At 36.3% G+C, this 21,862-nt stretch overlaps 1 protein-coding gene across 1 annotated transcript in view; it reads left to right on the top strand.

Moving 5' to 3' along the window:
- Positions 1-21,862, top strand: part of kcnh8 (potassium voltage-gated channel, subfamily H (eag-related), member 8) — an 80,954-nt gene that overhangs the window by 24,147 nt on the left and 34,945 nt on the right. Inside the window, 4 exon segments of the mRNA XM_038300235.1 lie at positions 8,454-8,585; positions 11,365-11,492; positions 14,054-14,291; positions 14,385-14,542. Coding sequence (XP_038156163.1) covers positions 8,454-8,585; positions 11,365-11,492; positions 14,054-14,291; positions 14,385-14,542 — 656 coding nt within the window.

The raw sequence follows: 21,862 nt of genomic DNA on the forward strand, positions 1-21,862 counted from the left end.
TAGAAGTTGGGTACATTGTGGTCATAAAGGGATGGACATGGTCAGCAACAATACTCAGGTAAGCTTTGGCGTTGCAACGATGCTCAATTGGTACCAAGGGGCCCAAAGAGTGCCAAGAAATTATTCCCCACACCATGACACCACCACCACCAGCCTGAACTGTTGATACAAGGCAGGATGGACCCATGCTTTCATGTTGTAGACGCCAAATTCTGACCCTACCATCCGAATGTCGCAGCAGAAATCGAGACTCATCAGACCAGGCAACGTTTTTCCAATCTTCTATTGTCCAATTTCGATGAGCTTGTGCAAATTGTAGCCTCAGTTTCCTGTTCTTAGCTCAAAGGAGTGGCACCCGGTGTGGTCTTCTGTTGCTGTAGCCCATCTGCCTCAAAGTTCGACGTACTGTGCATTCAGAGATGCTCTTCTGCCCACCTTGGTTGTAACGGGGGGTTATTTGAGTCACTGTTGTCCTTCTATCAGCTCGAACCAGTCTGGCCATTCTGCTCTGACCTCTGGCATCAACAAGGCATTTCCGCCCACAGAACTGCCGCTCACTGGATGTTTTTTCTTTTTCGGACCATTCTCTGTAAACCCTAAAGATGGTTGTGCGTGAAAATCCCAGTAGATCAGCAGTTTCTGAAATACTCAGACCAGCCCTTCTGGCACCAACAATCATGCCACGTTCAAAGTCACTCAAATCACCTTTCTTCCCCATACTGATGCTCGGTTTGACCATGTCTACATGCCTAAATGCACTGAGTTGCCGCCATATGATTGGCTGCTTAGAAATTAAGTGTTAATGAGCAGTTTGTCAGGTGTACCTAATAAAGTGGCTGGTGAGTGTATATTCAATGTCATGATTTCCATTTTTCCATAAGTTTTATTCGTTATTATTTTTGTAAATTTAAATTTATTTTACTGGCAGCTGATCTTTTTTTCCATTCGTTAATGCAAGGGCACATAATCTTTCAAGCACAACTGTATGTCACAAAGTTATAGTTTGTGGCATCGGACCAGAGTGCTATTTTTTTCTTTTGTTTACTGCTACCTAAATGCTTGCTGCAAAATGCAAAACATTTAAGTCTTTCTTTCAACGTTAAATATTTTTTCTCTCTTTTCCTCTTGTGGAGTGAGTGGAATTGTTGTATTCCTCTGTATTTTTTTCAAGTAGGAGACAGAACCAAGGTCAGGCGACAAGCTGTAAGATTTATATAAGAATATGCAAATAGTGGCTTTAATGTGAGACTTTATCTTTTATGTTTCACTGAATATGTTTCTAAGACTTTGTCAGAGGGTGCCTCATTTAGACGTGGGTAGGGACGGATGGATGGATGAAGGTATAAAATGTCTTTTTTGGGGGGTTCTGTGCCCATTTAACAGCAATTAAACAAAGTCCTCAATTATACAGATAAACTCCACATTTATGGTTAAAATCCCAGAAACATTAAAATTTTATTAGCTGTCAACTTCTGACTACTCAGCCTTATCTTTATCAGTCAGATTCAGCACTGCCAGCTGTGCGGTTTCCTGTGTGACTCTTTGATTAGACAGTGGCCCAGTGAGCAAAATTAAATTAACGAGCACATTAAGACATCAGTAAATGCCTTATTTACTGTCACATGGTATAATTTGACACATCTGTGTATCGTAGGAAAAGTGGAAATGAGACAAAAGAGAAAGTAACTTCAAAATTACCAAAGATAATGCAATGTCTTGGGAAATGTCCTCACATTCTTTCAGCATTTGAATTCTGAATTATGTATTTTGCCAGAAAATCTACATAAAACTGGCATTCATTCATTATGTCATATATGGGGATCTAATCAACTGCTTTACATACTTATCTTTATATTTGACTTTTTACTTCTTGTTGCAAATTTTCTTTGAACAACAAACCTGGTTTACATTTTTTTTTTATCCAAACCAATTTTTTTTTTTAAAACAAACTAAACGTAAAGAAATGAAATAGAGAAAGCAAACAGAACACAAAAATACAAATGAGAAAGTAAAAGATATTATAGTACATTAATTATCATATGTTCTCTAAATGTTATAGGAGTTTCACACACTTTAGAAATTGCTGAGCTCCTTTAAAATGTTGCTGGGATTGATTTTGTTGATCTTAAACAAAGATCATAATTTTAAACAAGAAAAATAAAGACATAAAAACAATCTTACAGGAGCAAAATAATCTTGCTTATAAGATATGACTTTTATAACAATTTGGAATAAAAAATAAACAACTTTTAGTTAATCAAAAAACAACAAAACATGACATTTTTCAAAAGTAGTTCACAAAATATTTTTTTAGAGGTGTTAAAAGCAAAATAAAAGCTGCTGAATTTCCATTGTGGGTAAGTGTACATGTATGTTGAAAGTACAGTGGTAATTCAACACTTGTTTAGTCAAATTCAGTGAGAGTTAATTTCTCCAAAGAGTTGCTGTTAATCCCTGGAAATAGATTCAAGCAACTGTGTTTAATAATGATTTTAAAATCCACACAGAGTTTCTCCCAGCACTCTAACCTTTCTGTGAACTCATATCCCTTAGCCAATTGAACTGGCAAAATATACAACAGAAATGCAAATGAATATGAATAGTTGATAGGGGAACTTTAATTTCCCATCTAATATTGTACACAGTTTTTTATCATTATGATATTGCACACAGATGATCATGTAAAGACAAATAAATGTATTATTAATCCCTATTCAATGTGCTTCAATATACAGCAATATCAAGTATCCAAAATACTACATGTAAAAGTAGGAAGAATATAATAGTAGGAGGTCCCTACTGAACATTTGGTTTCTATATCTCTCATGTTTTATAGAGTTTACTGGTTCCTGTGTAGATAAAATCCATAGTTAGTGACAATGTCTAATGTTTTAATAACATTATACAAAACACAATCCAATTTTTTGTGAAAGAGTGTAAAGTGTAATATAGTTCACACAAAATTGTGATTTGCAGTGAAAATGGGTGGCAGCAGTGTAAGCTGTTTTGATCTAGACATAACCTAAACTCACCAATATACCCTGAAATATGATTCTATTTTTAGACCAACAACCATGATGGATTTTTATCATGAGATTAAGCTTTTATAAATTTAAGCATAATGATTAAACTAAATGGTTAAATCATTATGATAATAGATAATCCCTCATGTCCATAAATTGCTGAGTAAAGGCATGTGTAATTGCTGAAAGATAGCAACCTTGGTTTGTGTGGTCAGAGATCTAACTGACCTGCTGGCAGCTATTGGTGCATGACTTGATAGGTGGTTTAGATTGACCAGCGTCACAGCGGGACAGGGAGGAACCATGCATTACTGGTGTCAGTTCAAGTTCTCATTGTGTGCTTTGCAGCTGGACTGTTTGGAACTAATCGACAGGTCTGGTATCTAACAGTCATTCCTAAGACATCCTGAATGGGACAACCTCACCCATATGTTGATATATGATATTATGATATAAGGCAGTGTTAATGAAGACTCTGTGATGACATGACTACAGCATTGCCAAAGTTAATGTGACACCTGGTGGGTCATATGTATTTTCAAATGTATTTATGGGGATAGAATATCCACAATCATCCATCCATTTTCCATCATGCTTATCCCAAGGGGCGTCACGAGTGGTGCTGGTGCCTATCTCCAGCTGTCTACGGGCGAGAAAGGCGGTACACCCTGGGTAGGTCACCATTCCATCGCAGAGACAAAAAAGGAGGAACAACCATTCATGCACACACCCAAGGAGAATTTTGGGATTCTTCGTAGGTAAATAACCTAACAGTCATGTTTTTGGACTGTGGGAGGAAGCCGGAGTACCGGCTACACAGGGAGAACAAGCAGACTCCATGCACACCCCAGGCCGGGTATCAAACCCAGAACCTTCTTGCTGCAAAGCGACAGTGCTACCCACTGCACCACAGAGCAGCCCTATCCACAATCAACTGCTGCTCTACACAAATAGATATTTCAAATGTGGCATCAGGTCCAGAGCGCTGCAGCATAACTATGCTAGTGTGATTGTATGGAGCCCAGTCACAGCTCTGTTACGGGTAAAATAACCGCAATGTATATGCATTGTTGGGTTTAAAGGTGGTTGGGTTTCCATTACTTAATAATTACCAGAAGAACTGAACATAAGCCTGCGATGGACTTGCGACCTGTCCAGGGTGTACCCCGCCTCTCGCCCATTGACAGCTGGATAGGCACCAGCACAACTCGCGACCCCACTTTGGAGGAAGCGTGTTAGAAAATGGATGGGTGAACATAAGCAAACTCTTGCAACTAAGCAGAATAATAAGCCTGTGCAGAAAAAAACATAAGCCATCTAATAAAGCAATCATTTGCTTGAATCAGTTTATTTGTGGTAAGAACATTTTTAAATGATTCAAAATAGTTGCTTAAAGCTACTTAGCTTAAAAAATGTAATGTAAACAAAGTGGAACAGAATCGCTTCATCATTACATCTATATGCACATGTTTCTGTTCCATTCTTGTAAAAATATCATTTAAATTTTGAGACCATAAAAAAGTACAAAAGCAATATAAAAATAGAAAACTGATTATAGTGAAATACCTATTACTTTCATGGAAAAGCAACCCTATCATCTTAACCTGGACTCTGCAGTTGTCCACTACATAAAAATCTTTACTTTGTATCTTTTAAAGCACAAATCACCTCACAAGGCCCTGTAATGCGCACTAACACTCAACAAAGCCCCAGTTCATTTGAAAAATAAATAAATCATGCATAAAATCTTGGCACTACTGCTCTTGTGTCGCTATCTATTGGGTTGTATGCATTGTTTCATAAATCCGAGTTCTTGTGGTGCGCTTCAGTATGAACGCTTTGCTCTGTTTTTGTACGTGAGGCTTCAGGATAGCTGCTTTAAAAACTTAATGATTCTGTGGGGCATCATAAATGGCTTATTGTTTTCTCTGCATTTAATGTTTAAGGTTTTAAGTTAAATGAAGTGACAGCTTGAACACACACTCACACAACCAGCAGCTAACATCACATAAGATCTCCTTTTAGTCACTGCTGCATCCCTCATTTTATTTCCTTTATTTCCATCTTCACTTCCACATGATTCTGCCAAAGCATCTATCTGCCTCCCACCATACTGGTTCTTATCCTTTTAACTGTTCTTTTGTTTCATCATCCCGCTTTTTTTTTCACCAGTCACACCAGACCTGAAAGCAAAACTGATTGAATCGGTTTGTCCCCCTCTGTCTGTCTGTAGGTCTAAAAAAAGGAAGCGCTGCATGTTCGCAATCAAGGGAGCTCCTTTTTCGTGCTGTGTGCTTGATAGTGCCGCTTTCTCTCACAGACATGCAGACACTCACATCACACATGCAAAAACCAAAATACTGTTATTATCGCCCTGCAAGGAGAATTTAATGAGTGGGAGTAATGAGAGGAAACTCCGTGGGAAATCCCTCTTGATCAGGAATTCATTTAAACCTCCTGAAGGAAATAATTACAGAAGGATCCTGTGGGAATGCAATGTAATTTGAGAAAGAAAAATAGAATACCTTTTAAAGTCTGTAGGTTTTTAATATATTTGGATTTATAAGTATTAAACATCTATATTTACAATGGTAAGATATCCCAGTTTTAGAAGTAAACAGCAATTTAAAAAAGAATGGTAAGAAATGCATTTGGACACCCCGTTTTATCGTTTTTCTTTAAATGGTTGAAATAACATGCAGGTCTACCACCACCAGGCCAACCAAATGAGGATGATGTACCATTTAAAAATAGATTTTCCCAGTTTGAACCGATTTGTTTGTTGTTTTCCTAAATGCTAAAGTGAGGTAAGATTAAAAAGAAGTGTCTGAGGCTTTCTGAGAGGAAAACTGCAGCAACATCTGAGCTTGGTGGGGGATTCAATTTTTTAATTCTTATATTGTCCAGAAACGTGACCAGGTCCTATGTAGTGTTAAATTAACTAAATTAATATTAAGTGAAATAAATACATTTACCGTTAAATATACCATTGGATAATTGAAATGATTTATTCATTTATACATAATTTGATAGATAAATATTTATATCATGAAATTTACAATGAAATAATAACATGCAATACCTGGAAGGCACCCAACATGTGTCTATACAAAGATGGCAGCCATCCAGCTGTCAAAGAGAGATTTTTTAAAGGCACCTCAGGGAGATAAATTAAAGGTATAGTGGAGGATTTTTCGCATATTTCTACCTTTAAAAAAGAAAATTCACATGCACAACCCTGTACCCGCTCCCGAGAGGTAACGCCTATTAAACGCATGCGAGAGCACGCACAAACTCATTTCTGCTCGTGCACGCTCTGTTTAAAAGTTGCTGTTTGCATTGTTCATGCAAGCTTACTTTTTCCCTAATGTCTCGTGGTATTTATTTATTTTTTGGATATTAAACCTGCAAGAAACCACCTCACCTTCTGTCTCTGCATTTGGGTCCTCTAAAAACCTCCACTCAACCTGACAGAAATGGTTTGTGTGGTTGCTCATATTCTAATAGTAGGTCTCTATGCGTTTGTTTTTCACAGATCAAATGGAAAATGCTTAAAAAAAAACAAGCTTGCAGGTTTTAGGTTTGCAGCATATTTACCTTGAATCATTGTTGAAGCCTACCACACCAAAAGATTCTCTTGAATAAGGCAACTAATGAGAAATATCTTTCGTCTCTGATTCTTTCCCAGCCTTCTGGCTTTAATCATGTCTGGTTTTCCTGTAATAAAGCGTTTCCAGCTTTATAGTTATTTTTGTTAATTTGTTTTTTCCCCCTGTTTTGTTATGAATATAACATTTATATGACTTAGTATAAAGCAAACAAGTACGTTTTGAGAAAGTAAAGGGTACAAATTACATATATTTGTGTTTAAATGTAGGGAGTAGAAGTACAAAGACCGAAAAACAAAAACAAAAAAAAAACCTGAAGTTGTAACTGGTAAAAGGTACCAAAGTATAGCAACAAACTATTATTATGTTGTTAAATGACACCTCTGGCCTCTTTTTGCTATATGAAATAAAGTGTTCAGTAGTTTGGTAAAGAAAAATTAACAATGAACTAAAAAAAAGAACTACATTGTAATTTGCCTCTTGGATTACCTGTAATTTCCCTCTGGGATTATTAAAGTATGTCTGAGTCTGATTCTGACTGAAACAATGAGGAAATTTAATTAGCTGATAATGCTGAAAAGCCACTGGCCACAGCTGCAGAGAACTTGCTGATGCAGTGGAAATGGATCACCTTTTTAAAGCTTAGGGAATACGTCTTAACGTCATGTAGTGTGAGGTTGGAGCAAGAAAAGGTTGGAGGCAGGAGTTCAGGTGCTACTTGGTGAGTGAAAACAGAATTTAATGAGAGAACTGAGCAAGCTTAAGGGGGGACAGAGAGAGCAGGAGATGGAACAAGGGCAGCATAACTTGACAACAGGACATGTGATTAGTGACATGGAAACCAGGTGAATCTAATCAGGGGAATACTAAACCAATGAGGGAGGGTACTGAGCAGGGGAACCTAGGAAAGGAGACAAATCAAAGAACAATAGGAACTAGAACTTGAAGGGAGGGAATAATTTAAGAAAATACACCAAACATTTAGAGAAAAACACATGACATTAGTAATACTAAAAGAGTACCAAAATGGTCAAATTATAAATGATCAGTGATCAATCAAGTCCAATGCTCCCAGAGCGATTTACACTACATTCAGCCTGATGGTGCCTGAAGGCTGATGATGTAGCCAGAGCTGCCATAGGTGCAACTGACAAATGAGCAGGGTCTCTGACCTCTATCAAGAGGCAAACAGACCAGGCTGGGATTCAAACTGGCAACCCTCCGGTTTTCAGGATGAACATTTGCATCCTACGCTACTGGTGTCCCTGACACAGACAAAAACCAAGACCCAAACACATAAAAATACCACCATTTATTTTCTCTGATTCTTTTTTTTTTTAAATCATACTTTTACCCAAATTAAATAAAAAATATTTCCCATGTACAGATGTCCAAAAGGAGGTTGTTACTAAATAATATATTACTCAAGATATATGAAGGAAATGTAGACAGCAGTAATCTTTTAAACATTTTACAGAAACACAAAAGCAAGTGATTCAACAAAAATGGGACCTTGGAAACAGGTTCTCTCCTGTTGTGTCTGTTGGGAACACTGGCTCAGGCTATTTCAGGGCTCAGCCTCTCTCTAGTGACTTCTAGCAGCAGACAGGCTCATTAGCTAGTACAGGAATGTATAGAAGAGTCGCTTTGTGGACACACATACACGTATACAGTTTGGACACACACACATCCACATCCACCCCCTCACACTCGCATGTTATGCACCGTGCACCTGCACACACACACACAGATTCTGGATCCATTCAGAAAGTAACCAGAGATGGTGTTTATAAGTGTTAACAAGGATGTTCTTTCCTTTCAGCTGCTCTCTTCTGGTGTCTCCTGGACATTGTGCCCATTAAGAATGAGAAGGGTGACGTGGTGCTGTTTCTGGCCTCATTTAAGGACATTACTGACTCTAAAGTCAAAACCACCCAAGAGGAAAAGAAAGAAGGTAAATATAAATGTGAATATTGATACTGTTGAATGGATATTTTTTCAAACTAAAGAATGAAAAATAATATATATCAATGAAGTCAAATTGTGCATTTGGATGTTTGCATTCTATAGAGCAATTGGAATAAACAACTTTTGTTTAATGTCAAAACTGGCACAGCTTTAAACTGTGTTACTCGGATGGGTGCAATACCATTTTTAGCTGTATCTACTCTTAAAGTTTCCATCCATTTTTCAAAAGTTCTGATATTAAGTTTAACTATTTAATGTCTGAGCTTTCATGTTCCATAGCAACAGCTTCATTCTTTTATTTTGAAGGTGTGCCTGGATCCATGTTGCAGTGTGAACAGAGATTGTGCTGTTGCATGGACAGCATTACATTTGACCTTTATACATTTGATATACAGAGGAGATGATGGCGCACCAAATGACTGCAATGTGACAGCGTCCTTTAGCTGCAAAACAAGCTCTTATTATGACATGTTCACCGCCTGTGTTGATAAGGATTAATGTGCTGTGTACTGTATTCGGTTTGTCCAAACACAGCGCTGTGCATTAATATCAAACATCTCCACTTTAGTCCCAACTGTCAACCAACACTGTGAAAGAAAATTAATAAACAAATGTGGGGTTTTTTTGGATGCAACTCTGCAAACACATTCTGTTCTATTATATTTTATGTAGACAGTCAACATTTTTCCATGTCTCCCATTAAAGCGAACAAAATGGTTCACAGCTTATTTTGTTGTTGTTGATGCTCCATCATGAACTTTAATGTTAAGTAAGACAACAAAGTCAAGCTATTATTGCCAAAAAAAAAATTGGGCTTAGTTTATTTTACAATTAATTGGATCCTGTGATGTATTAACTTGGGCGTACAGTTTGGAGAGGACTGGCCGCTTTTCTAAATATTTTCACCATATGAATAATCTTTCTTCTGGAAGACCAATGGACTCCAGACAATTTGCCTGATACATTGTTTGCCAGGAACTATTGCTTCTGTAAGGTTTCTACCGTCTGTTAAACCTATTTGCAGCTATTATCCAGTTTGAATCTCATGGAAGCAGGCAGTGGTGTACCTATTCTTTCCCATTTTTTTTTTATTCTGAGAGGTTTATTTGTATCTTGACTTATCAAAGATTAACATTAAGCAATCAGTTAAATTTGTAGACATTAATCTTAATTTCCTTTTGGCCTGAAGTGCATTTATTTTCCGATAATACGCATTCAATCTAAAAAAGTAATGTTACCATATGCACATTTGAAAGAAAAAAAAAAGCTATCAGACCAAGATCATTTTTCTATATCAGTTTCTACGTGAATTTATAGTTGGTGTTTAGTTTTTTTTTTTATTTGGGTGTCTTCACATCTTTTTATCAAGATATTAATCCCCCCAAACCTTAAGTTCTTTCTACAGTATAGATAAATAATAGGAGAGATGTGGAAAAGGATGAATGAGATTTTTTTTCAGAATTAGTGCAAAAAAATGTAGTCACACATTTTGAATAAACAATTAGTATTTAAAAATATACATATATGTATGTATGTATATATATATATATATATATATATATATATATATATATATATATATATATATATATATATATATATATATATATATATATATATATATATATATATATATATATATATATATATATATATATATATATATATATATATATATATATATATATATATATATATACACGTTTGAAATTTCACCCAAGCTAGGGACACCTTACATGTGACCCACATAGAAACTGTAGCTCTTTGGGCAAGTCAACAGAGGAAAAAATGAATCCCAATCTTGAGTCAGCCCCAATTTGATTCAGCAGCTGGATTTCCAATTCCTTCCTATTCCTAATTCTCTGCTTTGTTCTTGCCTACTCCCATGTTCCTCCATCACCTCTATTCCAGCTGTCTTGACCAGCAACTGTCCATTTTCACCTTGGTTTTCTTATCCTAAATATCTTTTCCCCTTTCTCACACACAAGACTCGCACTTTTCCTCAACCCTATATGAAAGGCAATAGGAGTGCAGTGAAATTCATTAGATCTAAAAATAAGCATGTGTCTATCTCTGTGCTCCTGCCATGTCGCATCCCCCAAGGCTGTGCCATGTTATGGATGGGGCCTGTCTGCGTACCTCTTCTTGGGTCCACACAAATCACCCATGAAGCACACAGACTTTCCAACAGGACGCTTAGAAGCAGTTATAATTTTTACTCTTCAGCAGCGTTATCATCTCTAAACCCACTTCTGTCCCTTCCCGTTGGCTCACATCACTAAACAAAGACCCAAGACTCCACAGCAATAATGTGCTTTCTGTAATTACAACGTCTTTGACTGAAGTCATCACTCCTGCATAATCTGTGTGCTACTGCAACTCACTTAAAAAGAATGGGGCATGTTTTTAAGCTCACACAAATGTAATTACTCACAGAAAATACAGCATGATATACAGAACTGACACTCTTCTAAAAGCAGGAAACTGAGTTAGCGAGGCATCATTTGCATTATACCAAGTATCATATATAGACTTAACAATTCAGAGTTCTTTTAACTGTACATGGGTGGCATCTCTTAAACACTTTTTGTTGGTATAAACAAGCTGCTTATTCTCCTTTTGCATATTCATGTTTTCCTATTTAGGACAGAATATTATGTGTTTTTCATCAAGCGTAATGACTGATTCAGTCATCAAGAGTTAACCTTGGGGGGTAGATGTTGTAGATAGGTGTGTAACAACATTTTGTGTGTATGTGTTTACAGAGCGACGACGCGGCAGGGTGAAAACGGGCTCTTCATTCAGCTCGGCTCGTCTGCGGGGCAGCACGGTGCTCTACCACATCTCTGGTCACCTCCACAGCAGGGAGAAGAGCAAGATTAAAATCAACAAGGTATCATCACGTTGTTCAATTAACAGAAGAGGGTGGGAAAGGGAACTACTGCATGTAAGGGTCACTGTATGGAGAAAAGGGAGCAGTGATGCTGCTGTTAAAGGACAGATGACAAAATCAAGGGCAGACAGGTGAGAAGGGGGGAGGGGACAAGTCGGTGAGCTCTTCTACAAACAGCAGTTAGGCATTTAGATGCAAGAACTGTACTGCTGATATGATTTTTATTTTATTTTTATTTGCCTGTTTTGTTCAGCAAAATAGGAAAATGTGGATTTGTTATGAATAGTTAATATTGTATGTTGTAGTTTTTTTTGTGTTTTCTTTTGGAGTTTTTTTGTTTGTTTTGTTCATGAAGAAGTTCTGCCAGTTTTGTCCAGGAGTGGCCAAGGCCACTCTCAGCCAATCAGTGACCACCCCTACCTTAAGATTTGTTGTTCCCATGTGGACTAGCAATTCCCCATTGTAACCAGAGGGTGGCAACGGTGACACTGATAGATAAATAAATAAACAATACTTTAATTGATTAAAGGTATAGGGGATGATTTATCTAGAAATGTAGGCATAAAATAGCCCAGGTCACTTTTTGAATAACTGTGCATTTTCAAAATATTCTACGTCTTCTTCTACCACCAACTGAAATATTTGACCATACAAATTGTGCATATGGATTTCCCAAGCTGAAATTGGTTTGAAATAAACTAAGAAAATATGAAATTGCCTGTATCTAAAATCTCTATGAATACACTGCTTCTGTTTAGAGTTTATCTCACCCACTGGTTAGTAATTCATGGGTCAGTCATTCTCATACCTTTTGTTTTTGATTACTGTTTTCTGTTTGAGTAGTATCATCTCAACAAACTTTTTTTGACATTTCACACTAAAAAATTAGTAATTAAACCATGTACGTTTTTTGGTGGTATTGTATCGGGTCACTATTTATCAGTCAATAGTTAAAGTTACAGTGTGTAATTATTAATGAGATCTAATGATCAGACTGCAGAGAAATGAACAGCTTCTCTCGCCGCTTCACCCCTTCTAACGATACGGAGGTCGTTATAGTACAAAATGGCAACGTTTGCATTACCTATCTTGTAAAATGATAACAAGGTTTGTTTGCATAGATTAATTTATGAAAAGCATTTATTTAGTCTCTGTAGCATATAGACCTTATATAGGCCTAATTTGCCACAGTCATATTCGAGCGTAATGGAGATCTCTATAGTTTGTTCACTAGCTTGTCAGCTCTATGCTGCCATAGAAGAAAAATGTCTGCATTCCTAAATGAGAAAATATTTAATCATAAATAGCAATTTCTAAGGCAACAAAAACATTAAGAGTGATAATTTCAGTTCGTAGATGATAATAAATAACACACTTATGTATAATATAATACATTTCTGTCAGTAAATCTCTGTAATTATTAGACACTGTAGCTTTAAAGCTTCAAAATTAATTTCATGTTGGAAAGGAAAACATATTGTATTTTGAGGTCCTCTTCTTCTTGTCATGAACTTGTTAAACAATTTGCTTCTTGCAATTCTCTGCCATTAGCACAGTATATGGTAAGATCGGTAGAGCTACAATAAAACCAAAGCTGACTGAAAACACAGACACTAAAGGTGTACAGGTGCAGCGAGAGCAGGAGCATTGATTTTAGGTAAGCATGTCACAAAGATTGGCATTTTTGATACCAAATAGAATAGATGATCCCCCTGGAACTCAAAGCTGAAAGAAGATCATCGATTACACTGTTTAATTTAGACAGAATGAAAGTGTAAATATGTGTTTATATTTATAAGGAAAGGCTTTAGGAAAATCTGGTTTGTCTTTGCTGATATATTTGGTGATATATATGTTTTTCTTAGTTATATTTATGTTTAGGTCAAGCTGAAACAGGTTCTGGTGCCAATCTGTTTTCAGCCACCTCTCAATGTACATATATATATATATATATATATATATATATATATATATATATATATATATATATATATATATATATATATATATATATATATATATAGCCTGCTTGGCTACCACTGTATAAATTGTCTGTGACTGTACTACAATCTTACATTCTGCTATAGTTAAAAGACATACCAGGTTTTTTTATATATAGAACAAGTACAAAAAAAAAGCTAAAAAGTGAAGTGTAAAGAAAAAAACTTCTTTAGCTTTAAGAAGCATTTTACAGCTTAGGAGCATAATATTACAAATTTATACAATATTGATACCGTTAGAAAGTTGTCTTATACAAAGTAAGGGAGTTTGAATTGTCTTTATGAGCAAAATTAATTTTCTCAATTTTCCAATTTAATTCATTTGTTTTTCTTCAGGTAAAATATTGACCACTTATCACTAAGATATGTAGTCCAGCCTCATAAGAAAAACAATCTCTGTAAAGATGTTAAGAAAGACAACAGGAAGGGTTGTTTGTATTAAAAACAAAAAAAAAAAAACAAAAAAAAACAATTCACACATTGACCCCATTAAAGCAGTTCTTACCAGCTTAAAGCTGGGGATTTTAAAAAACAGGCTAAGTTTTTTCTTCTCTTTTCTAGAATATGTTTGGCGATCCACCTGCTCTACCAGAGTATAAGGTTGCAGATGCCAAGAAGTCCAAATTCATATTGCTTCACTACAGCACATTTAAAGCAGGCTGGGACTGGCTGATCCTGCTCGCCACCTTCTACGTAGCTGTAACAGTGCCCTATAATGTGTGCTTTATTGGTGACGACGATGATCTGACCCGGAGCACAACTGTCAGTGATATTGGTGTGGAGATCCTCTTCATCATTGGTTGGTTGCAGATAACAAATTATTTCATTGTGTACTCTGATCATTTTGTTTGCAGAATAACCAAACTCTAACTTTTCTGTTTTTTAACGGCAGATATTATTTTCAATTTTCGCACCACCTTTGTCAGCAAGTCAGGTCAGGTCATCTTTGACGCTCGGCAGATATGCATCCATTACCTGACGACGTGGTTCATCATCGACCTGGTGGCTGCACTGCCTTTTGACCTGCTCTATGCTGTCAAAGTCAGCGTGGTAAGTAGCCAAATGGGTACTGTTTGACTCCTTTATTGCTTGTGTGTATATATACCATGAAAAAACGATCCAGAAATAAGTAATAATGTCTTAAATTTAGTGTATTTCCCCTTAATTTGAGTAGGTAAATAAGATTATTTGTTAATGGAATTAGTATTTTTACACTGAAAATAAGATAATAAAATAATAGGCACTTGAAATAAGACAATACAATATTTTTTTTCCTCATTTTAAATGTAAATTGTCTCGTTCCATTGGCAAAGTGTCTCAATTACCACCTCAGTTAAAAAAAAGCACTTATTTTAGGAAAAAATTACTTATTAAGAATTTTTTGCCCTCTATGTGTATGTATGAATATATATATATATATATATATATATATATATATATATATATATATATATATATATATATATATATATATATATATATATATATATATATATATATATATATATATATATATATATATATATATATACATACATATATGCTTATAACATAAACTGTGCTGCCACAAAGTCATTTTGATTTGGCATGTTGATTTCACATTCTGCTCGAGCTAAAGCACAGACCGATCAGCCTCGCATCATTAAAACTTTTTTCTGCCACAGTCAAACATATGGCCCCCCTAAGACAAGCTAAGGGCAGGATGAAACACAGTTCTGGAGCAATTAGGAGTGTTGTGTCTTACTCCGGGTTGATGGATATTAGCCAATTGAAACATGGTACAACAGGGAGCTTTTGATTCGTTACTTTTTGAAGTTTCTGCTCTCTCCTCCCTAATCTAACTGTGAGCCGCTGTTTATTTACGGAAGAGAGAATAAAAAAATTAAATAGACAGCAAAAGGCAGCAGTGGAAGGACGCACGCAGGGATCTAGGTCCTTACATATAATTCGATTTTGATCATTATTAAGATCAGGAGGATTATTTCAATTTAGGTTGCTGATTCTTTGTACGGGGTGAGTTCTGGATCATGATTTTGTTGGAACACCTCATTGTGTCATCTCATCCATCTTTATCAAACCCTCATAGGAAAGGAAATTGGTTATAATTGAAACTGAAACAATCCAGAAACCTCCTAGACTGAAGCAACAACTCTATAAAGTCCAGTAACATGGAAAGAGAAAGTGCTGATAAAGGAAGACGCCAATACTCCAAATACATACCTCTAGGCACAATGAAGATTTGCTGCTGCCCCCAAGGGCAAACCAAATAACTTTTGGAGGAAGGTCAGTAAGATCAGAGCAAGATTGAGCTATTTAGCCACAGTCACGAGAACTATGTTCTAAAGCTTCAAAGCCAGGCTTTCCAACTGTACTGTCCCAACCACAGTGGTGACATCATTTTGCTGGGGGTCTGTTTCGCTACCAGTGATATTATGAGGGTTATAAGAAAATAGTAAAATCTACAAAATGTTTAGCTTCATTTTAGTTATCTAGACATTTGAAACATAAAAAATGGGTTTTGATAGAGCTAGTAACTATTAATTGGCCTTTACATTGAGTAGACATTTTTAACACTTAAAAGCCAGGGTCCAAAACAATTACTGAAAATTTCCCCTCAATAAATTATATCTACCTTTTTCAAATACATTGTGTCTTTTAATAAGTTATCTATGTAACATAAAGTTGTCTATGTAACATAAAAAAAGCAAAACAACATTTTGACCCTACGTGTACTTTACACCTCAGAACGACTGTGTGAATGCTTATCTGGTTTATCTCCTTAAATCACAAAGACTCTTATACCAAAATAATTTAATCTTAATGACACATTATGAAAGTTTTTACACAAAAATATATTTACAATAGCCATTTGATTTTACCCTGTAAGACTATATTATCATTTGATGAGTGGAATGACACATCAGTGGTTCAGCACCGATTCATCTATAAACCTGTAGCCTATTTTTCTTGAATTTACTTTGAGTCGGAAGTTCCTACACTGTTCTGCGGAAGTGACATCAAACGTGTCCATGTTAAATGGGTCCAACCTAGTAAACACTCAAAGTGTTATGTTCATGATGAATTTTGTGGCTACTCAGAAGTGTCTGGCATCCAGCTCATCTCCTGACACCAAAAAAATAGAAATTGTGCAGCACAAGCGTGAGCTACAAGAACGAGCAGAAGAGTGCTGCAGTTATATGTTTTGGCCACAGATGGCAGTATCATTACGAAACTCTGTAATGCATCTTTAAGTTGGAAATTTAAAGGTAGAAGACAATCTTTTATTTCCAGGTGAATCATTTAAATGAGTGGTCCTCCTAGTTGCCAATCATTCTGACGATATGTTTACGTAAGGCGGTCCTACGTGCTCGTCCCCAGTTAGTTAACTTTTTCTGTGCATACGCAGTTTCAGGCGTATATGTATGGCTAGCTACGGTCATTGAGCTCTCTTCTCTCTGGAGAGCTCTCGTTGCAAAGCATTATGGGATTCACTGTCACAGCGGCCTGCTGTCGCCATAGGCTACCCGACAACAGTGACTAATAAAAAAGATGCACCGTGCAGTGGAGGCTGAGTTACGTGAACAACGGGGAGCAAAGTAGTGATAATCTGCCCTAATGGTAATTTAACTGAGTTTGCTATGAAGTCCACTATATAGTCCTCGCTCTATACAGTGATTGAGGGATTTAGGGGTTAGGGCGTACAGTACGTTCATTGACAGTAAGCTTGTATGGGCTATGAGAACAGAAACTTTTAAATAGAGCGTCCACAATGAGAAATTGTCTCGTGCATGCTATTGCATGTGTTTAATAGGCGTTCACTCTCGGGAGCGGGTACAGGGTTCTGCATTTTTTTTTTTTTACGGTGGAGTCTTTTAAAAAATTCGCAAAAATCTTCCACAATACCTTTAAGTGCAGAGAGTTGAGATAATGCAGTAGAAAGAAAATCCAGAAATATTTCAACCTGTCTTCCACAGGCTAACCTGAGATGAACTAAATCTTAAGATTATTCTGCCTGCTGAAATTAAAAGCCAACATCTGAAGTGGTAAAGGGGGTATTTGTGCAGATCGCACATCCAACTGTGTCGGCAGATTGCCCATTCAACTGCATGTATCTGAATGAGCCGTATGAAGTTTGGACGTCTGTCGCACTATATGTGCCTCGTTTTCCACTGTTATTCAACCCTATCCAGTTTAGACTTAACGGTGAAATGTTGAGTAACAAAAACATTTGTTTTATTTAGATGCAGATTTTATTTCTTTAAAATGAAAATAATTTATGTACCATCTTGAATTAAGGTATTGAGGGTTTGAAACTGGCAACATTCTGTTCACTGTTTTTTCTAAACGAACAAGGAAAACCTTTCAGTTGTTGCTGGTGTTATATTTGGCATGCAAGAATGATTTAAAAGCTTTTCATTTTATCATGGTTATGATTATAATTTAGACTGTAATTGTCAAGAAGCTTTCCAGTTTGATTTAAAATAACTTGCTGAAAGAACAGAAAAAAGTGGTAGTAAACAAGAAAAACATGTTTCTTTTGCTATTAAAAGAAGGGCAGCAAAGACCGGCTGCTCCAGGCAGAGGTACTAGTTTAGATCCAGATTCTAATAATGGAAATACCACACACTCCCAGTAGAGCAGAGTATAGGTGCAGGGCTATGGGGCCATAGGAAGCTCTGCTGTCACTGGGGACAGCATTGGTTTGGGGAATTATTCCTGACGGTTCTGGCTGATGTCCCTTCGCAGGATGGAGCATTTAGAAAGTCCCCTTTACAAACTGTAGCCCTCTTTCACACACAATGACTCTTAGCTACACCACATCTGCCATCCCTCTATAAACTCTTGATTTTCAAATTTCTTGATATATTTTACAATCTGATAAAAAGTTTTTATTAGCAGAGACTGATCTAGATTTATTACTTATCTACTTGAATATTTACTTTGATAAAATCTTTCTATTTTTTATTTTTTGTAAACTGTAGATTTTAAGTATTCTATGATTAATCTGGTGATCAGGAGGAAACAGTTTTTTCACTTCCTGAATGGTTCAAGACATAAAAGTAAATTTATGTGTTGGTTTTGCCAATAAGTTAAATATAAAATTAGCATTTAGCTCTAGTATGTGACCTACAAACATACCCTAATGATTTCATGACTGCCTCCCATTGAGGTTATTTTACGGAGGACGGCTTCAGTAATGCAAAAATATTAACTCTTACACTATGAAAGCATGTTATTATGCCCCCTGGGTCTTAAGAAAAGTGGTGGACATTTCAAGGTTATTGGCCCAATACAGCTCCAATTATTCAATAAAAAAATAAAAATAAATAAACCTGTCCCACAGTGCTGTTGTGGCACACCTGTATGGTTAAAGGGGTGGCTGCAGGGGGAGAAATAATGAGTTTCTGTACATTTAGTATCTCAGGAATGCAAATGCAGAATTAAAAATGCAGAAGAAGAAAACAGTCAGGAAGCTTAAAGTAAATTTTACACAGAGCAGAAAATAATGAAGGTGTAGGGGGGGACGGCACAGGTGACAAGGCATACATGAAACATAATGCTGCATGTTTTAAATGCTACTGGAAGAAAAAGGCACAGCCTGCTCACTCCATAGGTGGGATTCAGAGTGATGATGAATAGTGTAGGAGAGATGGAGCCCATAGGGCTCAGTAGGGGGCTTCACTCTTCCTTGTGCTGCACTCGTCCTTCATACCTCCAAGCATAATTGTGCAAAAAAAAAAAAAAAAAAACAGGCATGCTGGAGACATGTGGAAAAAGTAGCTCTAATAAAACTACACATCAGCTCGTATTTGCTCTTTTGTCAGATGGTTAATATGTTTATTTTGTCAATAAAGACAGTCTGAAAATATAATGCGGGGGGTTCTTCAACTTATGGTACCATTTTGTCAGTTATATGTTTACTACACAATATAAATTTTGCCTTGTGTATCCTTTAATTAGATAACCAGCCCTACTTCTACTCTACGTGGCTTCGGGTAAATTAAATGCAGGACTTTTCCCGTCTTACTAACAAACAATAGAACTGAATAGAACAGAATTGAATATAATATAATAGAATAGAATAGAATACAATAGAATACAATAGAATAAAACTTTATTGATCTCACAATGGAGAAATTCACTTGTGACATTGGCTCTTATAAACAACAGAAGGTGCATAAAGGAGAAAAGGTGCATGAAGTGTATATAGTGGATGGTAAAACATAAAGGAGAGATTTCTTACCATCCACTGTACATATCTGGATGCACTTTATACTTCATGCTCCTTTTCCTCCTTTGTGCACCTTCTGTGGCTGGCTTTCTTCTTGTCGGCTTTTCCATAAATGACAGTAGTAATAGACAGCAGTGCCATGCCCACAATTTGTATCTGTTCAGTAATAGAAATCTGCAGCTCCTCCATCATCACTGTGGGAACCTTGGCTGTTTCTCTGTCCTGCAGCTAATCGGCCTATATGAAATGCTTAATGAAACATTTAAACTTGAGATATAATCTGTAATTTAACCTTGCTTTAAACCTTTCCAGATCTAACCTTGATTGTTTTTTATGGTCTTTGTGATGCTCTGTGTTCACTAATGTTCTCTAAAAAACCTCTAAGGCTCTCACAGATTAACGTTATTTGCACTGACACTAGATCACAGACAGGTGGACTTTATTTGCAAATTAACTTCTGAAAGAAGCTGTTTTTTTTTATTACATTTTTAGTGGGTTTTAGTTGGTTCGGGAAATGGAGCTAAATTCTCATTTCTATTCATTGTTTGTTCCTCTTAACAACCATGCACTACTTTAAATATCTGATAAAATACATGAAAGTTTGTGGCCATAATGTAACAAAACAGGTTTCAGACTGGAGGAGCAGCTGCATTACTTAGAGAAGAGAGTGAAGGGACCCTTATATTTCCTGTCTAAATCATAAACAAGCACCAGAGGACCTCCACCAAAGTAGCTTGATTGAATAATTCAAATGGGTAAGGATATAAAGTAAAAAAAAACAAAAAACAAATCAAACACTCCTACAAGCGAGTGTGTGATTGCTCTAATTAGCAATTTTATAAGGGTCCTCCATCAGAAATAGTCTCCATATAGATCATGCTGTGGGAATGTACAAGCATTCGTCAGGATCTCATTAAAGATCCAGGTAGCATTTGAGAAGTCTGTTGGTTTTTAGCTTATTTAAAAAGTTAGTGTTATGCATTATTTTTCATATTTTAACAGGAAGTGGCTCCACCTCTCCTCTCTGTTTTTTGTTGGATCTCTTTAGCTCTTTAACTCCAGAGAATCTCTACTCCTTTTCAACTAAGTCTAACAAGGGGAATTGAGATTTTGCACACAGCTTTGTAACAAAAGTAATGAAAAGTGATGTTCACATGCAAAAGCTGATGTCTAGTTTGGTTTATTGCCTTGCAACTAGGTGTCAAAGTCACTGTGTCAAGTTTAACATAAATAATATGAATTATTTTGTGGACTTGACCATTTTTAAATGTCTATTTCACACTTAAAAACGTTCAAACCTTCTCTTGAATAAACAGCCAAGACATTGTCTTTTATGGGATGTAAGGTGATTCAAAACGGTTCTTAGTTAAAGTTGTGGCTGTGCAAAGGAAAGACAAATAGGCCATGGCTGGCCAGGATGTTAGAAATGGAGTATCATGGAGTGTTGCAGACAGCTTCTTGGTTTTATGGGTGTAAGTATGGATTTTTTTAGAGCCCAACAGATGGACTGTAGCAAAGTATGGCAGGGAAAATTTCAGTTAAACCAGTCTGGCATTAGAAGCAGCAGCAAGCGACACAGCAGCTGTAGCCCATAAAGACTAAAGAGTGAGCAGACAGCTCCAGTGACTGCAGTAAAGATCAGATACTGTAGAGGCTGTAGAAGCAAAGCTTGCATCTTGAAACATAACCCACGTTTCACTCAGAATCAACTCTAAAGTTCGACTTGCATGAACATTTATTAAAACATCTCTTCTTAAATTCATTTTTATGTCTGACTGTTTTTGACTTAAGGTGGTCAGATGGTCTTGGCTTAGAACAATAATTCTGATTCAATTTTACTTTTGTTTTGCATTGACCAGTACATTATAGACAGGTAGTAAGGGGATTTGTGTATGCATTATTTATTTATTTTTTTTCATTTAGTGATTTCTTTACTCAATCATCAGATCAAAAATATGCAACCTTACATGTTTAATTCATTTATTGGTAATGAACCTCGTTCTAGTTCTGTAACAATAGATAAAAAAAGATCTGCTCCTAAAATACAGTATCTTAACCAAGCAACAGGGGCGTGCACACATAGACACTAGGTGGTGCTAAAGCACTAGGAAGTTTGCCCTCTATCAAAGAAAATGCCC

This window comes from Cyprinodon tularosa, unplaced genomic scaffold, assembly GCF_016077235.1.
Source record: "Cyprinodon tularosa strain WSP-4 unplaced genomic scaffold, ASM1607723v1 ctg443, whole genome shotgun sequence".
In the NCBI taxonomy this organism is placed as follows: Eukaryota; Metazoa; Chordata; class Actinopteri; order Cyprinodontiformes; family Cyprinodontidae; genus Cyprinodon; species Cyprinodon tularosa.